Source organism: Pelophylax lessonae, assembly GCF_965119305.1.
Source record: "Pelophylax lessonae genome assembly, chromosome: 3".
NCBI lineage: Eukaryota > Metazoa > Chordata > Amphibia > Anura > Ranidae > Pelophylax > Pelophylax lessonae.
The window spans coordinates 497,968,610-497,983,989 of NC_138770.1; the positions used below are offsets into that span (position 1 = coordinate 497,968,610).

The 15,380-nt window shown below is 44.8% G+C and overlaps 1 protein-coding gene across 2 annotated transcripts in view; it reads right to left on the bottom strand.

Moving 5' to 3' along the window:
* Nucleotides 1-15,380, bottom strand: part of CRIM1 (cysteine rich transmembrane BMP regulator 1) — a 1,384,383-nt gene that overhangs the window by 95,575 nt on the left and 1,273,428 nt on the right. For both annotated transcript variants that reach the window (XM_082249820.1, XM_082249819.1), the window contains one exon: nt 5,178-5,393. In XM_082249820.1, the coding sequence (XP_082105946.1) occupies nt 5,178-5,393 (216 nt within the window). The remainder of the gene's footprint in view (nt 1-5,177; nt 5,394-15,380) is intronic.

Consider the following 15,380-nt stretch of genomic DNA (forward strand, 5'->3'; position numbering starts at 1 on the left):
GCTTCAGTGCAATTTAAGAACCGCACAGTGCAATTTGCACTGCCGATTTCATTGTGGCTTACGACTTCATTTAACTGAAGTCTATGCAAGTCATAATGAAATCGGTAAAAAGTAGTGCAGGAATATTTTTCATAATCCCTGCGACATGAGTCGTGGCAGTATAAACTGTTCTATTGCCGGCAATAGGGTGCCACTTGTCATGGGATTTGGAACTGTCATATACCCAATTACTACTGAGTATATTTCAAGTAATGCGTCAGTTTCAGTGCTAACTTCTGAGGGTTCAGTATCCTACTGTACCTTTTTAAGATATGGATTGTCCACAACACATTGTCAATATTTTTGCTGACTGCTTACTCAGTAGGAGATTGGCCAGGTATATCACAATGGGAATAACCTGTGAGCATATTAAGGCTAGAACTGGGGCCAAAACCATGGTGAACACTATGGTTGTGGAAAATAAACCCAATGCTTGGGCTACAAACAGCAAAAACAGAGGTAGCATTGATGCACTGGACTAGGGACATAGATGCTAGAAAGTTTCCCTGATGGAGGGAGGCTATGACAGACTATGGAGACCTTGCAAAACTTTTGGACTGACATATAAAGCCTTAAGAACCAAGATGAGGTGCATGTCCCTTTTTGGAACAGTGAAAAGGTTGGGATAAACCCCCTTGAAACCTTTCAGTCATTGGGATAATGGCAATGACTCCTTGGGTCAAAAGAGTGCCAGAACACATGCAGGTTTGATAGCATGAAACAGGGAGGGAGCAGAGAATGGAACTCTAGTCTCTAGCCCCTGGAAACCACTTTTTTACTCAGGCATCCAATAAGCTTTCAAACCAGATCTGCTACAGCCAACAGGGGTCTCCCTATTTTGGAAAATAGGGGCATCCATTCATCCCAAGGCAGACATGTCTGAAGGCTTTGGAGATTTAGGGGCTCAGAATTTGCAATTGAACTCAGCCCCTGGCTTGAGTCTGGCCTTGAATGTTGAAGCTTTGAGTAAGTTTGTGATTTAGTCTTTTGCTGGGGCAAGTGAGTGCTTTACAGTGAGACATACAGTGACATACTTGATAATGCAAACCATCTACCTAGTAGGTGTAAGGCCAAAGGTATAAGCTCTCAGTGTTCTACAAACACAGGATTCCACAAGGAGAGTAGCTGCATCCTTTTGAAATCTGTTTAGACCATTCTCCTTTTCCCTAAGATATAACAGACTGACACTACAGCTATGGTAGGCTGCATAACAGGGCCTTCTAGCAAAAACCAAGCTTTTGTCAACTAGAACTGTAAGTGATTCTAACGCCTAATTTTTTTTTTTTACATTAAAATAAAAAACATGTCATACTTACATGCTCTGGTCTATGGTTTTGAACAGAGTGGTCTCTTACCTCTTCTTCTGGGGTCCCATGCTGGTGTTGTTGCTTCCTCCTACCTTGCATGTTCCCCTCTAGCAAGTCAGCTGCTGTGGGGGCACACATGCGGGCGTGCTCCCGAGCCAGGCTGTGTGAGTCCATAGACACACACAGCATGGCTTGGGCATGTCTCCTCAAAGGATTTAGATGACAATAGCAGGGGCCTCTCAGAGACCTTGTGAATTCAGGAAGAAAGGAGAGCGGTGATGCCAGTGGGGACAGTGCAAGATCGTGAGTTTTGTTAGGTAAGTGTTTTGGGATGGCTTGGGGGGTAGACAGGCAGTGGAAGGTTTTTTACCCTAATGCAGACAATGCATTAGGATAAAAACCCTTTAAAGTTTAGAACCACAGGTATAACACCTGATTTACGGTGGAAACAGTCCTCTTCTTTATAATGCCTTCGCAAACAGGTATGGGTCCGTAAAGGACTTGGAAGAGAGTGAAGAGAACCCTTCTTTAGATAAGGCAGAAGAGGGGGCAACATGTGAGGGTAAAGGATGACACAGAAGAGTGTACTGACCCAAGCAGATCTCTGAAAAAGAGACATTGCAGGCATCCCCAGAACTGTGAGCTGGAAAGGCCCAATTCAGCAGGACTGTTCCTCTTGTGCTTGGGATTTGACATGTTGCACTGTCTTAAGTAGAAGTCTGGGCTAAATCCTAAATCTCCTTATGCTCAGCCTACATGGTGTACTCATAGCAAGTAACACCAAAGGCTGTGCCATGGCTTTAAAAAGTGCAGTGCCCAGAAGTTATAAAGGTGACTACCTTTATTATTGACTCACTTGTAAATATTTAAAGACAAGAAGGTAGAACATTTGTTGGCAGAATGAACAATCTAACACTTAATAGCTAATTCAACACAAATGCACAGGAATGTATATCATAATGTTACATCTCTAATTTATATTAGAGACAAACACATTTGGTTTACAAATATGATTTTCCATGTGCTCTAATAAAGGCAGTGTGAAGAAAAAGAAGCATAGCAAGAAATAATGAGAAATATTTTTGTCTTATCTTTGAATCCCCACTAGGAGGATCCATTCATATAAAGAACCTGTGTACAATGCACATGTTGATTCTGTTCAGTTGTGTTAGCACAAATAAATCATTGCTTCAGCTATGCTGACCTCTAAACACACCAAGCATTAAAGAGTATGGGTTGAATCAGGAACAGAAAATGAACTCTAGGTATGCAAAGCCACTACCCAGCTCCTGACATCTGTCAAGGTGAGCATAGTGATTTATAGGCTCAGGGGAAAATGTATCGGCACTGCTAAAACCAACTTGGTGCTTTTCTATATAAAACAATAAATCCTGAGGATCGCTCACAGAGTCTCAGTCTAAGTCCTTTGCGTCATATCTGGATACTTTCTTCAACAACATGACTTTTACAAGTGTACTTTTATGATATAAAACATGCCTAGAAAATATGGATCATACAAAAGCTTTAAAAGTTTTTATAGGTGGTAACCAAGTGGGTTACATTTTATATAACAGGAAAAGTTGTAATGATGTAGGATAGGTAGTCAGCAGCTAAAGATTCTAATCAATATAGCCACCTGGATTTTCAGCAATCCAAAATTATGCTGACAACACTAGATCAATCATTCTACCATCACCGCATCTACCATACTGTAGGCTAAACTAGTCTTCTTTACCTGATTTGTTGCTTTCATCTCTGAACCAACTGGTGCAGGTTTCCTTGATATTCAGACTGTATCATTTGTTTCAACAGTTGCAAACAAAGGTTAAAGTAGCAAATTTCATCTTGTTTACCATTATCCAGAGGTATTGTGTTAAAAGCTGAACACCCAGAGGGCAATAGGTTATAACATGTGCATATGTGTGCAGGAAAGTTTTTTTCATAATTTTAAGCCTAGTTAATAAATTCATCTCTGGAATTTTGTGGGCTCTTTCATAGCACAGTGAATGAGGCAATGTGTGTTGCAATAAAAAAAAAAAGCGTATTGCCATCAAAAAATTCCATTCAGTTGACTTCAACAGGACCTGCAGGGCAACACATTTAAAAATGTAGAGCATTTGATTTTTCATAAAGCAACATATTGTAGTACATGCACAGTAATGTGCTTGCTTGAAAAACACTGCTTTCTGTATTACCTTACCTTAAACATGTGCTTCTATTATACCTGGGAAAATGTTATAAATAACCTGATGGTGGTTGCGGAAAACCATCACTGAGGAGACTAATAAAAATGATAATATAGTGTGTCTGCTGTTCATTGGGTACTTATTAGTTTCAGAAGACACCCGAGTTGAAAACTTTTCCTTAACCACTCTTGCAATGCTGTCATATTTTGCAGATTTTCTTATGCTTGCATGAACAAACCTCAGTTTTAAGTTGTTTCCTAGACAAAGGTTCCTAAGGGAACTTAGTGCTGTAAATAGTTTCTTGCTACATCCTTAATCTTGTGTGCTTGGTATCACCTGCACCACTGCCTTCAGCAAAAAATACAATATGACAGCACATGTTTAAGGCAGGTAAGTACTAATTTACTAGAGACCACTTGTTTCTAATGCTTTGAAGAGCAGCTTTGAAAAAATATGAGCTATGATTTTCTGTAAAAATACCTCTAAAATCCACTGCAGAAAATTACTATCAATCAAAATGTAAAGAATTAAAAAAGCACCCTGAAGAGGACTCTCAATGCTCAAACATTTCTATTCACAAGTAGAATTACAGAGCTGTTTAATTCATGGAGCAGGCTGTGCTGTTGCACCTGTATTCATCCGTCATTCAATAACACAAATGCTTCATTTTGTGACTAAATTCCAACAAGGGAAATTATACACATTCCCACTACCTGGAACACCTGCAATTTAGTAAACTCATTAGGGTAGCTATTCCTCTCCAAAGTGTTTGTGACGTAACTCAGAATGTCTGTGTACTCTGGAGATGATTGAAAGGTTTTATCTATCAAAGCACTGACAGAACAATATAGTATAATATATATCTTCACGCTAAAAACATTTTCATTTATAAAAAAAAGACAGCATGGAAACTAGTAATTATTGAAGGATACAAATGTAATAAGCTACAAGTTCAATACAGAAAATAAATAAAAATTGGACAGACTTATGCAAATGTTGGCTGTACAAACCGAAAACTGTATGGCAGTTGAAAGCATTTTAAACAAGTTTTCAATTGCAAAAACGATCGAATCCCAAGCAACGTTTCTGCCACGTAAACTGTTATTGGTAGATTGCCTTGACCCATTTAATTTTTTTATGCCAAGGAAAGCTGGCCTTCTCAAATACACATATGCCCTACTGAAGCATACCTGTGCTTAGTAACAGCTTTTTTGCCTTCCCAAGGGGAATGATATTACCCAAGGAAAACTTTAGCTGTGAAAATAGTCTTTAGACTTACATAGGATCAAATAATGTTCATGCATTTCTATTATTTAAATGTAGGTTTGAAAAGAATCCTAGCTCCCAGCTACTATAATAACGACCATCATCAATACTAGGTGTTTACTATGCAATGCTACCCACAGCCCTTTGTTATTTTGGGAGACAAAAAATTCAATCAACCAGGAAAATCCAACTTAGCCAATCAATTCTTAACCTTGAAAGAGTTGTCCAGGAGTCTGAAGAGGTGGTAAAATATACTGAGTTTGTAAGCAACAGTTACTCAATTGCACATTTTTTTTTTGTTCACAAAACAGTCATTTTAAACAGATGCTTGTTACTTGAACATTTTAAAATTGCTGTTTGAAATAAAAAAAAGTTATACCTGGGCAATGTGGGCAGCAGGAGTCTTGAGTACGGGTAGGGATTTGACAAAGCAGCGGAGGGCAGACTTCAGTTTCACATAGCACCCTTCCACTATGGCAGGTACATTGAGTACAAGAATCAAAGTTCCATGTCTCTCCCTCAACAAAGTACTCCCCTCCTGGGGCATGGCAAATTGATTGGTCAGTGAATTCTGTTTTTTTCCCACTGGAGTCATCTACAAACGAAGATTAGAATACAAAACAATAAATAAAATATTAAATGTATTACCAGATTACAACATTTAACCAAATATACTTGTGTTACAGGATCACAGCTAATTTGAGTATTAAACAGAATGACAATTTTAAACAGACAGAAGCAAAAAAGATATTTTAAGGGTAATTGCCATGCACCTAAATCAAGTGTAAGTGGATCCAAAAGTGTCATCTGTGTGCTTTCTATATGTCTTAGCAGTTTCATTGTTGAGATTTCCCTGCCCATGTTCCATGCTATGTCGCTATTTATGCTAGAGTCTCACCTCAAAAATTGGTGCTCTGCATTTCATCCCCCATTTTATGGTAAGAATAAAATGTAAACTTAGTTAAGGTGAGTTGGTCAAAAATTGCCATGCCTAAATAGGGACATATTTACCCAGAGACAAGAATAATGACATTCAGTTACTTTTGAATCTTTTTTTACAAAAAATATACACAAATGTTTTACAGCTTCATACAATGATCTACTTGTGTCTCTCATGTGAAATAATTGCATATGGTTAGACACTAATGAGGCAATGTGACTGCCATTACATCACCTACCTACTGTATTTCATTGTTTAACCTTCTCCCACCCAGCCAATGCATATAAACATCCGGGTGGGAGCTACCTCCTGAGTGGACGTTCCTGCAAGTTCTTCAGAAAAAGGGAGATCAAATGGCTGCGTGCCGCGCAGGTGCGCAATCCCAGTGTGCCTGTGCCCCCTGGACACAACACAATACTGTTTGGCAGGAAGGCTCTGTGATTGGCCCACCTGATCACATGACGGCTGTGTCCAAACACAACCATCATGTAATGTCCACAAAGGCACTGTAACGACGATCGGCTCTGCTTCTCCTCATACAGGGCCAGTCAGTGAGAAGACGACGATGATCTGTGCTGCTAGCTGGGGATCATTGAGTTTTGTACTATTTACTGCCTTTTACAAACTGATCACCCAGCTAGAGTCCCCAAAACAGTGTCCCCAACACAGTGAAATCACCGGTCACACATCTGTCTCAGTTAAAAAAATATCTTACAGTGAGCATCTGGCGCATCTGTCTGTGATCATCTGCCAAACCTGTCTGTAATCATCAGCCACATCTGTCTGTGATCATCTAGCACACATCATCTGCTATACGTGTCTGTAATCATCCGCCGCATCTGTCCATGATCTGGCGCACATCATCTGCCACACCTGCCAGTGATCATCTGCCACATCTGTCTGTGATCATCTGGCACACATCTGCCCCATCTGTCAGTGATCTACCACATCTGTCCTAGTGAACATCTACCACATCTGTCCGTGATCTTCCACATCTATCCCAGTGAACATCTGCCACATCCCAGTGATCAACATCTGTCACACATCTGTCCCAGGAATCATCTGCGCACATCTGTTTACATGGTTAAAAAGTTATTTAGCAGTGAGGAGGCTTTCCATACACTCCAGAGTACGTCGGACGAGAGTAGCTGGGAACTCTTTCCGTCAGACTCCGATAGCGAGTATGAGCCAGTAGAAAGCAGTGGCTCTGAAATGGAAACTGAGGAAAACAGAATCCTAACAAAGAGAGTCAGGAGATTTGAGTAGGAGCAGGCATCCACCAGCAGTGCAACAAATCCTGAGGCATCCACAAGAAAGTGCTGCACTCCAAGAATATAGGCAGGCATCCGCCAGCAGTTCTGCAAATCCTTGATCAATAGCAAGCACAAGCAGCAACATTCCCAGATAGCAGGCCAGATGCTAGTAACAGGGTGTCCCATCCACAACGAGGCAGGACCCATACTAGCCTTCCGGATGTATTATTATATCCTACATGGCTGCCCGAAACTTCGGCAGAACCTCTAATTCCCCCATTTACAGCAAAGCCAGGCCCTCAAATACAATCAGATAATGTAACCCCACTTTATTATTTTCATTTATTTTTCACGGATGATCTGCTGAACTACATAGTGGAGCAGTGTAATCTGTATGACAGCCAACATATTGCCAGCAATCCTGATTCTTCCTATGCCCGCCCTTTTGTTTGGAAACCCCTCACCATGAAAGAATTTTACATTTTCCTTGGACTAACTCTCAACATGGGGCTGACAAAAATAAATGAACTCCATTCCTACTGGTCTACCTAACCTATCCATCATATGCCAGTCTACTCCTCTTTGATGCCCAGAACCCGTTACGAAATTATAATGAGATTTTTACATTTCAACAACAATTCCCAGTGCCTCCCTCTAAATCCTCCTGATTATGATAAATTATTCAAAATTGGGCCCCTAATCATTTTTTTTGCTCCAGCTTCAAGCAAATGTTTACAAAATGTATGAGGGAAAGGACAGCCAGCTAACCCTCCTGGATGCCCTACCTATATGGGACAAGTGGCAAAATTTTCTGCCAGCTGATAGAACCACTCTTTGGGAAGGGTTACAACCTATATGTAGACAATTTCTACACGAGTCTCCCACTTTTCCGCCATCTCGACTTTAAGAAGTCTGTTGCCTGTGGGACGGCACGGTCCAACCACAAGGGCTTCTCACAGAGATTGGTCACCAAGAAAATAAATTGGGGAGGAAAAAGCCAGTATGCAGAATGAAGAGGTACTAGCCCTAAAGTTGAGAGAAAAAAAAGACGTCTACATCCTTTCCACAATCCATGATGACACCTTGGTGGAACTTCAGACAAGATGAGGTCACGTCCAGAAGCCAAAATGTATTCATGAATATAACCTATTCATGGGAGGGTGGATAGGAACGACCAGCTGATCCAGCCATACTTGGCCACCAGGAAATCGCTTTTTTGGTATAAGAAAGTCGCCATTAATTTAATTCAACTAGCCCTGTTCAATTCATGTGTTTTTTTTTCCAAGATCACCCAAAAGATCCCTAACCTATCTAAAATGTCATGAGGATGTTATCACAGCCCTTCTCTATCGCCATGGCCATGCCCCTGAACAAAATCGCTCCGATACATTAGCCAGACTTCATGAAAGGCACTTCCCCGATATCCTCCCTCCTACCCACACAGGCCGCAAACCCCCAAAAAATGCCGTGTATGTTCAAGTAGAGGAATTCACCGTTACACCCGATACTACTGTCCCCAATGTCCCTCCCAGCCAGGCCTCTGTATTGGAGAGTGCTATCGGATTTATCACACTTCACTACACTATTAGTAAGGTAAAGACATTTTTCCAGTTTCCACTATCTGCTATTTCTGTGTATGACCTGGACTGTTTATCGACTAAGATGTGAAGATATTTTTCCAGTTTCCGCTATTTCTGTGTATGACCCAGACTGTTTATCGACTATGCTTCTGACAATCATGTTTCTGCCTTACATGTGAATTGACCTCGGCCTGTTAAATGACCATGTTTTTTGCCTGCCTCCTGAACTGATCGTTTGCCCTGCCACTGTATTAGTGGAATTCAAGACAGCACAGGGGCCACACTTATGTGAGGGGCTCCAGAATAGAATTTCTGAGTGGAGAAAACTTTTTTCTCTGGGTTTTCTTGGATTATTGTCTGGAGACTCGGAGGCTTCAAAGAGATTTGGGTGGGAGAAGGCAGGTCTTACCTGATCAAGGCCCTAAGCCTTATAGTGCTGCCTGCTGCCACCTGAAATGGCCATGCCTCTGCCTGCTACCTGAACTACTGCCAGGACCAATACTTTGGCATATCTCTGCCTGCTGGCTTGACATGTTCTGGACATTTCTGTTGGCTGTCCGGACCAATGCTTTTCCTGTGCTGGGACAGTATTCTTGCCTGCTAAAACCACGGGTAATCTTTTAAAGGTTTACCTTTTGCTCAGCAGAATGTATTTTGGGGTGTAATTCTTGGTATGTAAAGGCTATGTTTTAGAAGTCTGAAGGTGCTACTTGCATGTTGGGCCAATGTATGTGGCCAGTCTGTGGAAAAGTCTCACATGTGGTATCATCATACTCAGGAGGAGTAGTAGAATGTATTTGAGGGTGTCATTCTTGGTATGTACAATCTATGTGTTAAAAATATTTTAAAAAAATGACAACTTTGTGTTAAAAAATACGCATTAATTTTTTTCCACATTTTCCAAAAACCTGTGAAAAAAAATAACATGTTCAAAAGACTCATTATGCCTCGTAGAATATACATTGGGAGTATTTTCTTTCCAAAATGGGGTAATTTTGTGGGTAATTTCATTGTCCTGGTGCTCCAGGGACTTAAAAAATGTGATAGGTACTCAGGAAATTAAATGTGTAATTTAGGTTTAGAACGCCTAAAGGTGCTACTTGGATGTTGGGCCTCTGTATGTGGCCAGGCTGTGGAAAAGTCTCACACATGTGGTATCGCCATTCTCAGGAGGAGTAGCAGAATGTATTTTGGGGTGTCATTTTTGCTATGTACATGCTATGTGTTAGAAATATCTTATAAATTGAGAACTGTGTAAAAAAAAAAATATATATATATATATATATATATATATATATATATATATATATATATATATATTGTGTAGGGTATATTGCTTCCACTTTAGCAAAGTAATGGCTGCTGGGTCAGTGAACTGTAGAAATATTAGCAACTGAAAACATATAATTGCTGAATGTTTAAATATGCTACTATATCCCAGCAAAACAAACTGTAATAAAAAGCAGCTGAGGTTTTTAATGCTAAAAAAGCTGGAGACATGTCCAAATTCCTTAGACCATATTACTAGAGGAAATGTAGCTACAGAATCGATTAAACAAATGAACAATCAGTGCAAAGCACTCTGTTAATCCTGTAGCAGTCAACAACATCAGTGACGTGCATGATAACTTGCTTTATAAGCTGATTTTCCCAGGCAAACTCATTTTTTGAATGCTACGTAATTAAGCCCCACTTTCATAATTAACAAAATAAAAGTTTACTGTGCAAACGTTTAGGCAGGCAGTTGTGAAAAAACGTTGTAAATTAAGAATGGTTTCAGAAAAACTGAATTTTTGTAAAATCTTACCTGTAAAATTCCTTTCTCTGAGTCCTCCGACAGTTGCCGCCATCTTCATATTCGTCACAATGGGGTATTAGACTTTGCTCCGAAGGAGTAGCTAGGCAACAGAATATGTCAATATAAAGGCTTTTAACATATCCCACCCCCAGGGGGTGGTCCCCTCAGTCAATACCCTCCTACTTCCTGTATCCATACTTCAGTTTCAGTGGAATAGCAGTAGAGTATACAACCAAACCCCAAAAGAGGGGTGGGGGCGGCGACTGTCGGAGGACTCAGAGAAAGGAATTTTACAGGTAAGATTTTACAAAAATTCTGTTTTCTCTTATGTCCTCCGACAGTCGCCGCCATCTTCATATTCGTCACAATGGGGACATCCCAAAGCAGTGCAAACATGAGGGGTGGGAAACGCAGCCGCGCCTAAAGGCAACGCAGTCTCCACATCAGAGAAAGGAACCTTACCAAAGGAAGGAAACCAGCTGGGCAACAGGAGAAAAAAACTTGCTCAACAGAAGCAATAACCCAGGAAAACAAATAACCTAGGGATAACAACATGTATCCCAAACAGCCAAGGAGCCCATACAAGGAGCTCTAAGGAACTGCCGCACTAAGAACCTTGCGGCCAAAGGAAGCATCTGCCGATGCCTGAACATCCACTCTGTAGAATTTCGTGAAAGTGTGCACGGTCGACCAAGTCGCCGCCTTACACACCTGGGCCACAGAAGCCCCATGCCGACAGGCCCAAGACGTACTCAGAGATCTGGTAGAGTGCGCCTTCACAGGCACAGGGGGAACTTTCCCCTTCAAAGCATAGGCCTGTTCAACAGTCTGTCTGATCCACTTGGCGATGGTAGAGGCCGACGCAGCCATGCCCTTCTGAGGTCCCTCAGGAAGGACAAACAAGGAATCCGACTCGCGGAAAGATTCAGTCGATTTTAGGTAAACCTTAATCGCCCGAACAACATCCAAGGAATGCAGCTCCACCTCCTTCGGATGTTTGGGCTTCGCGCAGAGCGAAGGCAGGACAATGTCCTCATTGATGTGAAAATCCGAAACTCTCTTCGGAAGAAAAGAAGGGTTAGGTCGCAAGACCACCTTATCCAGATGAATGACCAGATACGGAGACTTGCAGGACAAAGCTGCCAGCTCCGAAACCCTGCGAGCCGAAGTGATCGCCACCAAAAAAGCGACTTTTTTGGACAACATGGACGAGATCTTCCTGATCTGTTCAAAGGGAGCATGTTGTAGCACGGACAGAACAAGATTCAAGTCCCAAGGAGGTAAAGGTTCCCTCCTAGGAGGGACCAGATGTCGCACCCCTTGAACAAAGGTACTAACCAAAGAGTTAGACGCCACAGGACGTTGAAAGAGAACGGCCAGCGCAGACACCTGACCCTTGACCGTAGCCAGCGCCAGACGCTGGTCGACACCCGTCTGAAGGAAGGACAACACCCTAGACACAGAGTATGTGCGAGGTGAAAACCCTCTGGACTCACACCAGGCAAAATAGGCCTTCCAAGTACGGTGATATACCTTCCCCGAGGAAGACTTCCTCGCGTTAATCAAAGTGTGAATGACCTCCGGAGAAAGACCCCTATCTTTCAGGACCTCAGTTTCAACAGCCAGGCCGTCAAAGCCAGCGACTGTAAAGCAGGATGGAATATCGGCCCTTGAGACAGGAGATCTTCTCGAAGAGGCAGACGCCAAGGAGTGTCGACCGCCAGGTTCACGAGGTCCGCGTACCAGGACCGGCGAGGCCAGTCCGGTGCCACAAGAATCACTGTGTGTGGTTCCGAGTTCAACCTGCAAAGGAACCTGGGCAACAATTGAATCGGCGGAAACGCATACAGCAGCCGATACTGATGCCACGGGGCTACTAATGCGTCTGACGCGTCTGCCCGAGGATCGCGCGTCCTTGCCACTAACCTTTTCACCTTGTTCAGACGAGACGCGAACAGGTCCACATCCGGAAGACCCCACTTCGCGCACAACATCTGGAAGACAGCCGGGTGGAGAGAACATTCCCCCTGATCCAGGGTCTGGCGGCTCAGATAATCCGCCTGCCAGTTCTCCACCCCCGGAATGTGTACCGCCGATATCGCCGGGACATGAGTCTCGGCCCAAGAAAGAATGTCGGCCACTTCCGGAGCCGCTCGGGCACTCCTGGTGCCCCACTTGGTGATTGACGTAAGCCACCGCCGTGGCATTGTCCGTCTGCACCCGAACCGGACACCCGCGCAGCCTGTCCGTCCAACGTTGAAGGCCGAGATTTATCGCACGCAACTCCAGAATGTTGATCGGAAGGGAGGATTCCTCCTCCGACCAAGTCCCCTGGGCGGACAGAACGCCCAGAACACCACCCCAGCCCGACAGGCTGGCATCCGTGGTGATCACCGTCCATGAAAGAGGACGAAAAGACTTTCCCCCCGACACCGCCGGGGACTGGAGCCACCACAGAAGATCCCTTCTGGTGCGATGGCTCAACGAAATCTGGATATCCAGAGATTGCGGACGCCCGTCCCACCTGGACAGGATCTCCGCTTGGAGACCCCTCGTGTGAAACTGGGCAAAGGGAATCGCCTCGAAAGCCGAGACCATCAGTCCCAGACATCGCATGCACTTCCGCAGGGATGAGCACGGAACGTCCCTGAGGGACTGGACTTCTCCCTGAAGAATCTTGAGTTTGTCGTCCGGTAGGAAGACCTTCGCCTGGACCGAGTCCAGGATCATTCCCAAATAGGGAAGATGAACCGACGGACACAGCGTCGATTTTGGATAATTTATCGTCCAACCAAACTCCTGTAGAGTCTGCACCGTGACGGACAGATCCGTCTCCAGACCCTGGCTGGTCGCAGACCGAACCAGAATATCGTCCAGATACCCCAGGACAGAGATGCCCTGGGCCCTTAACAAGGCCAGCAGTGGTGCAAGCACCTTAGTGAAAACCCGCGGAGCCGAAGCGAGGCCAAAAGGTAACGCCACGAATTGGTAGTGATCCTCTGCAATGGCGAATCGAAGGTACCTCTGGTGACCCTCGAAAATGGGGATGTGTAGGTACGCATTTTTCAAGTCGATGGAGGCCATGAATTCCCCCGGAACCAGGGCAGCCACCACCGACCGCAGAGATTCCATGCAGAACTTGCGAACCCGCACAAAGCGGTTCAGAGCCTTTAAGTCCAGAATTGGACGTACCTTGCCCTCCTTCCTGGGCACGGTGAACAGATTGGAATAGAACCCCCGAAATCTGTCCCGATGAGGCACCGGGACCACCACTCCCTGAGCCCTCAGGTCCCGCACCGCTAGGTGCAGATCCCGCAAACGCTCCGGAGACAGTTGAAGATTTGAGGGAAAAAATCTGCTCTCCGGCCGAGAGAGAAACTCGATCTTGTAACCAGATCGAACGATTTCCTGAACCCACCTATCCCGAACACGGGTCAGCCATGGTTGTGGAAAACCGAGCAAGCGTCCCCCCACCCCAGAACCGGGCGAGGGCGCCCCTTCAGGCCGCACTGTTGTGGGCAGCGGATCCGGACTGGCCGGACTTCTGCTTACCTGTCCACGGCTTCTTTTGGGAGCCCTGACCTTTGAACGGCTTGCCCTTATAGTGCGGCTGAAAGGCACGAAAGGACCCCTGAGAGGGCCGAAAGGAAGCATGCTTCTTACCAGGAGCCGCCTTAGCCTTTTGGGATTGGGGCAAGAGCGAGCTCTTACCCCCTGTGATCCCCTTTATCAGAGTATCCAAGGATTCGCCAAAAAGGCGAGAACCGTCATAAGGTAGATTGGCTAAGGTCTTGCGCGAAGATTGGTCCACCGACCAACACTTTAACCAAACCAAACGGCGAGACAACACCGCCACACCGTGGACACGTGCGGCCAACGGGACCATATCCAAGTCCGCATCGCACAAATACATGACACCCTGATGGATTTGATCCACCATGTCCAATGTCGCCTGTGGGGCGGAATCAGCCACCAAAACGGGTCTAAGCACCTGCGTCCAACTCGCGACCGCCTGGGCCGCCATAAGGGAAGCAAACAGAGCTTTCAGCATAGAACCCATAATAGAATAGGTATGACGGGCAAGAGACTCCAGCCTCTTGTCTGTGGCATCCCGGAACACCGGGGTATCCTCAGCAGGAATCGCAGTGGACTTATTCAGAACCGCGATCGCGTGATCCACTGGAGGTGGTACACACCAACGCTCGTCAGTAGCGGGCGTGAAAGAATAACGCAGTTTGAACCTACTGGGTACAGCAAAAGGCTTGCGGATATTACGCCATTGTTCCTTAACAGCGCTCTGAAAATCATCAGTGCAGGGAAAAACCTGCGATGTTTTGCATCTTCTCTTTGTCCCATAAGCTGCCAAGGCAGCAGGCGGACACGGTTCATCCTGCAAGCGCAGCGTTTGCTTGAAGGAAGCAACCATTTCATCCATGAGTGCAAGCTCTTCAGACGAGCCAGGGGGAGAATCATCCACCCCTTCAACCTCAGCCTCCACCTCGGACCCCACAAGATCCAGGGAGGAACGGGACCCTGATAAGGAGACCCCGGCCATATCAGCCCCCGCACCATCACCCTCTGAACCAGAGGAAATTGAAGCTCTGGACCTTTTTGTGGATTGAGCAGCCACCAACATTTGCGCCTGGGCAGCAAGATTAGCCACAATCGCAGCCAAATCCCCCCCTGGGGGGGGGGAAACAGCAGTCCCCTGGCTACCCACCAATGTGGCAGGAAATTTGCCGTCCTGAGAATCCATTGCCCCAAAAAAAAATATGCTGGCAAAGAAAGGGTTAACTGCCCCTTTAACAAGAGCGGCGAGCGCAGCCCACCGCCACACACACAAGCACAATGAGACCCCCACAGGGATAACACAGAACACAGGCAATGGATATAGGAAGACAGAAAGGTTAAAACCTGAGGAGACCCCTGCTGTAGCTGCCGCCTCGATCGGTGCACATCAGGAAAGAGGAAGTGATGCAATCAGGGCGCTCTGTTAAAGCCTATGGAAGGC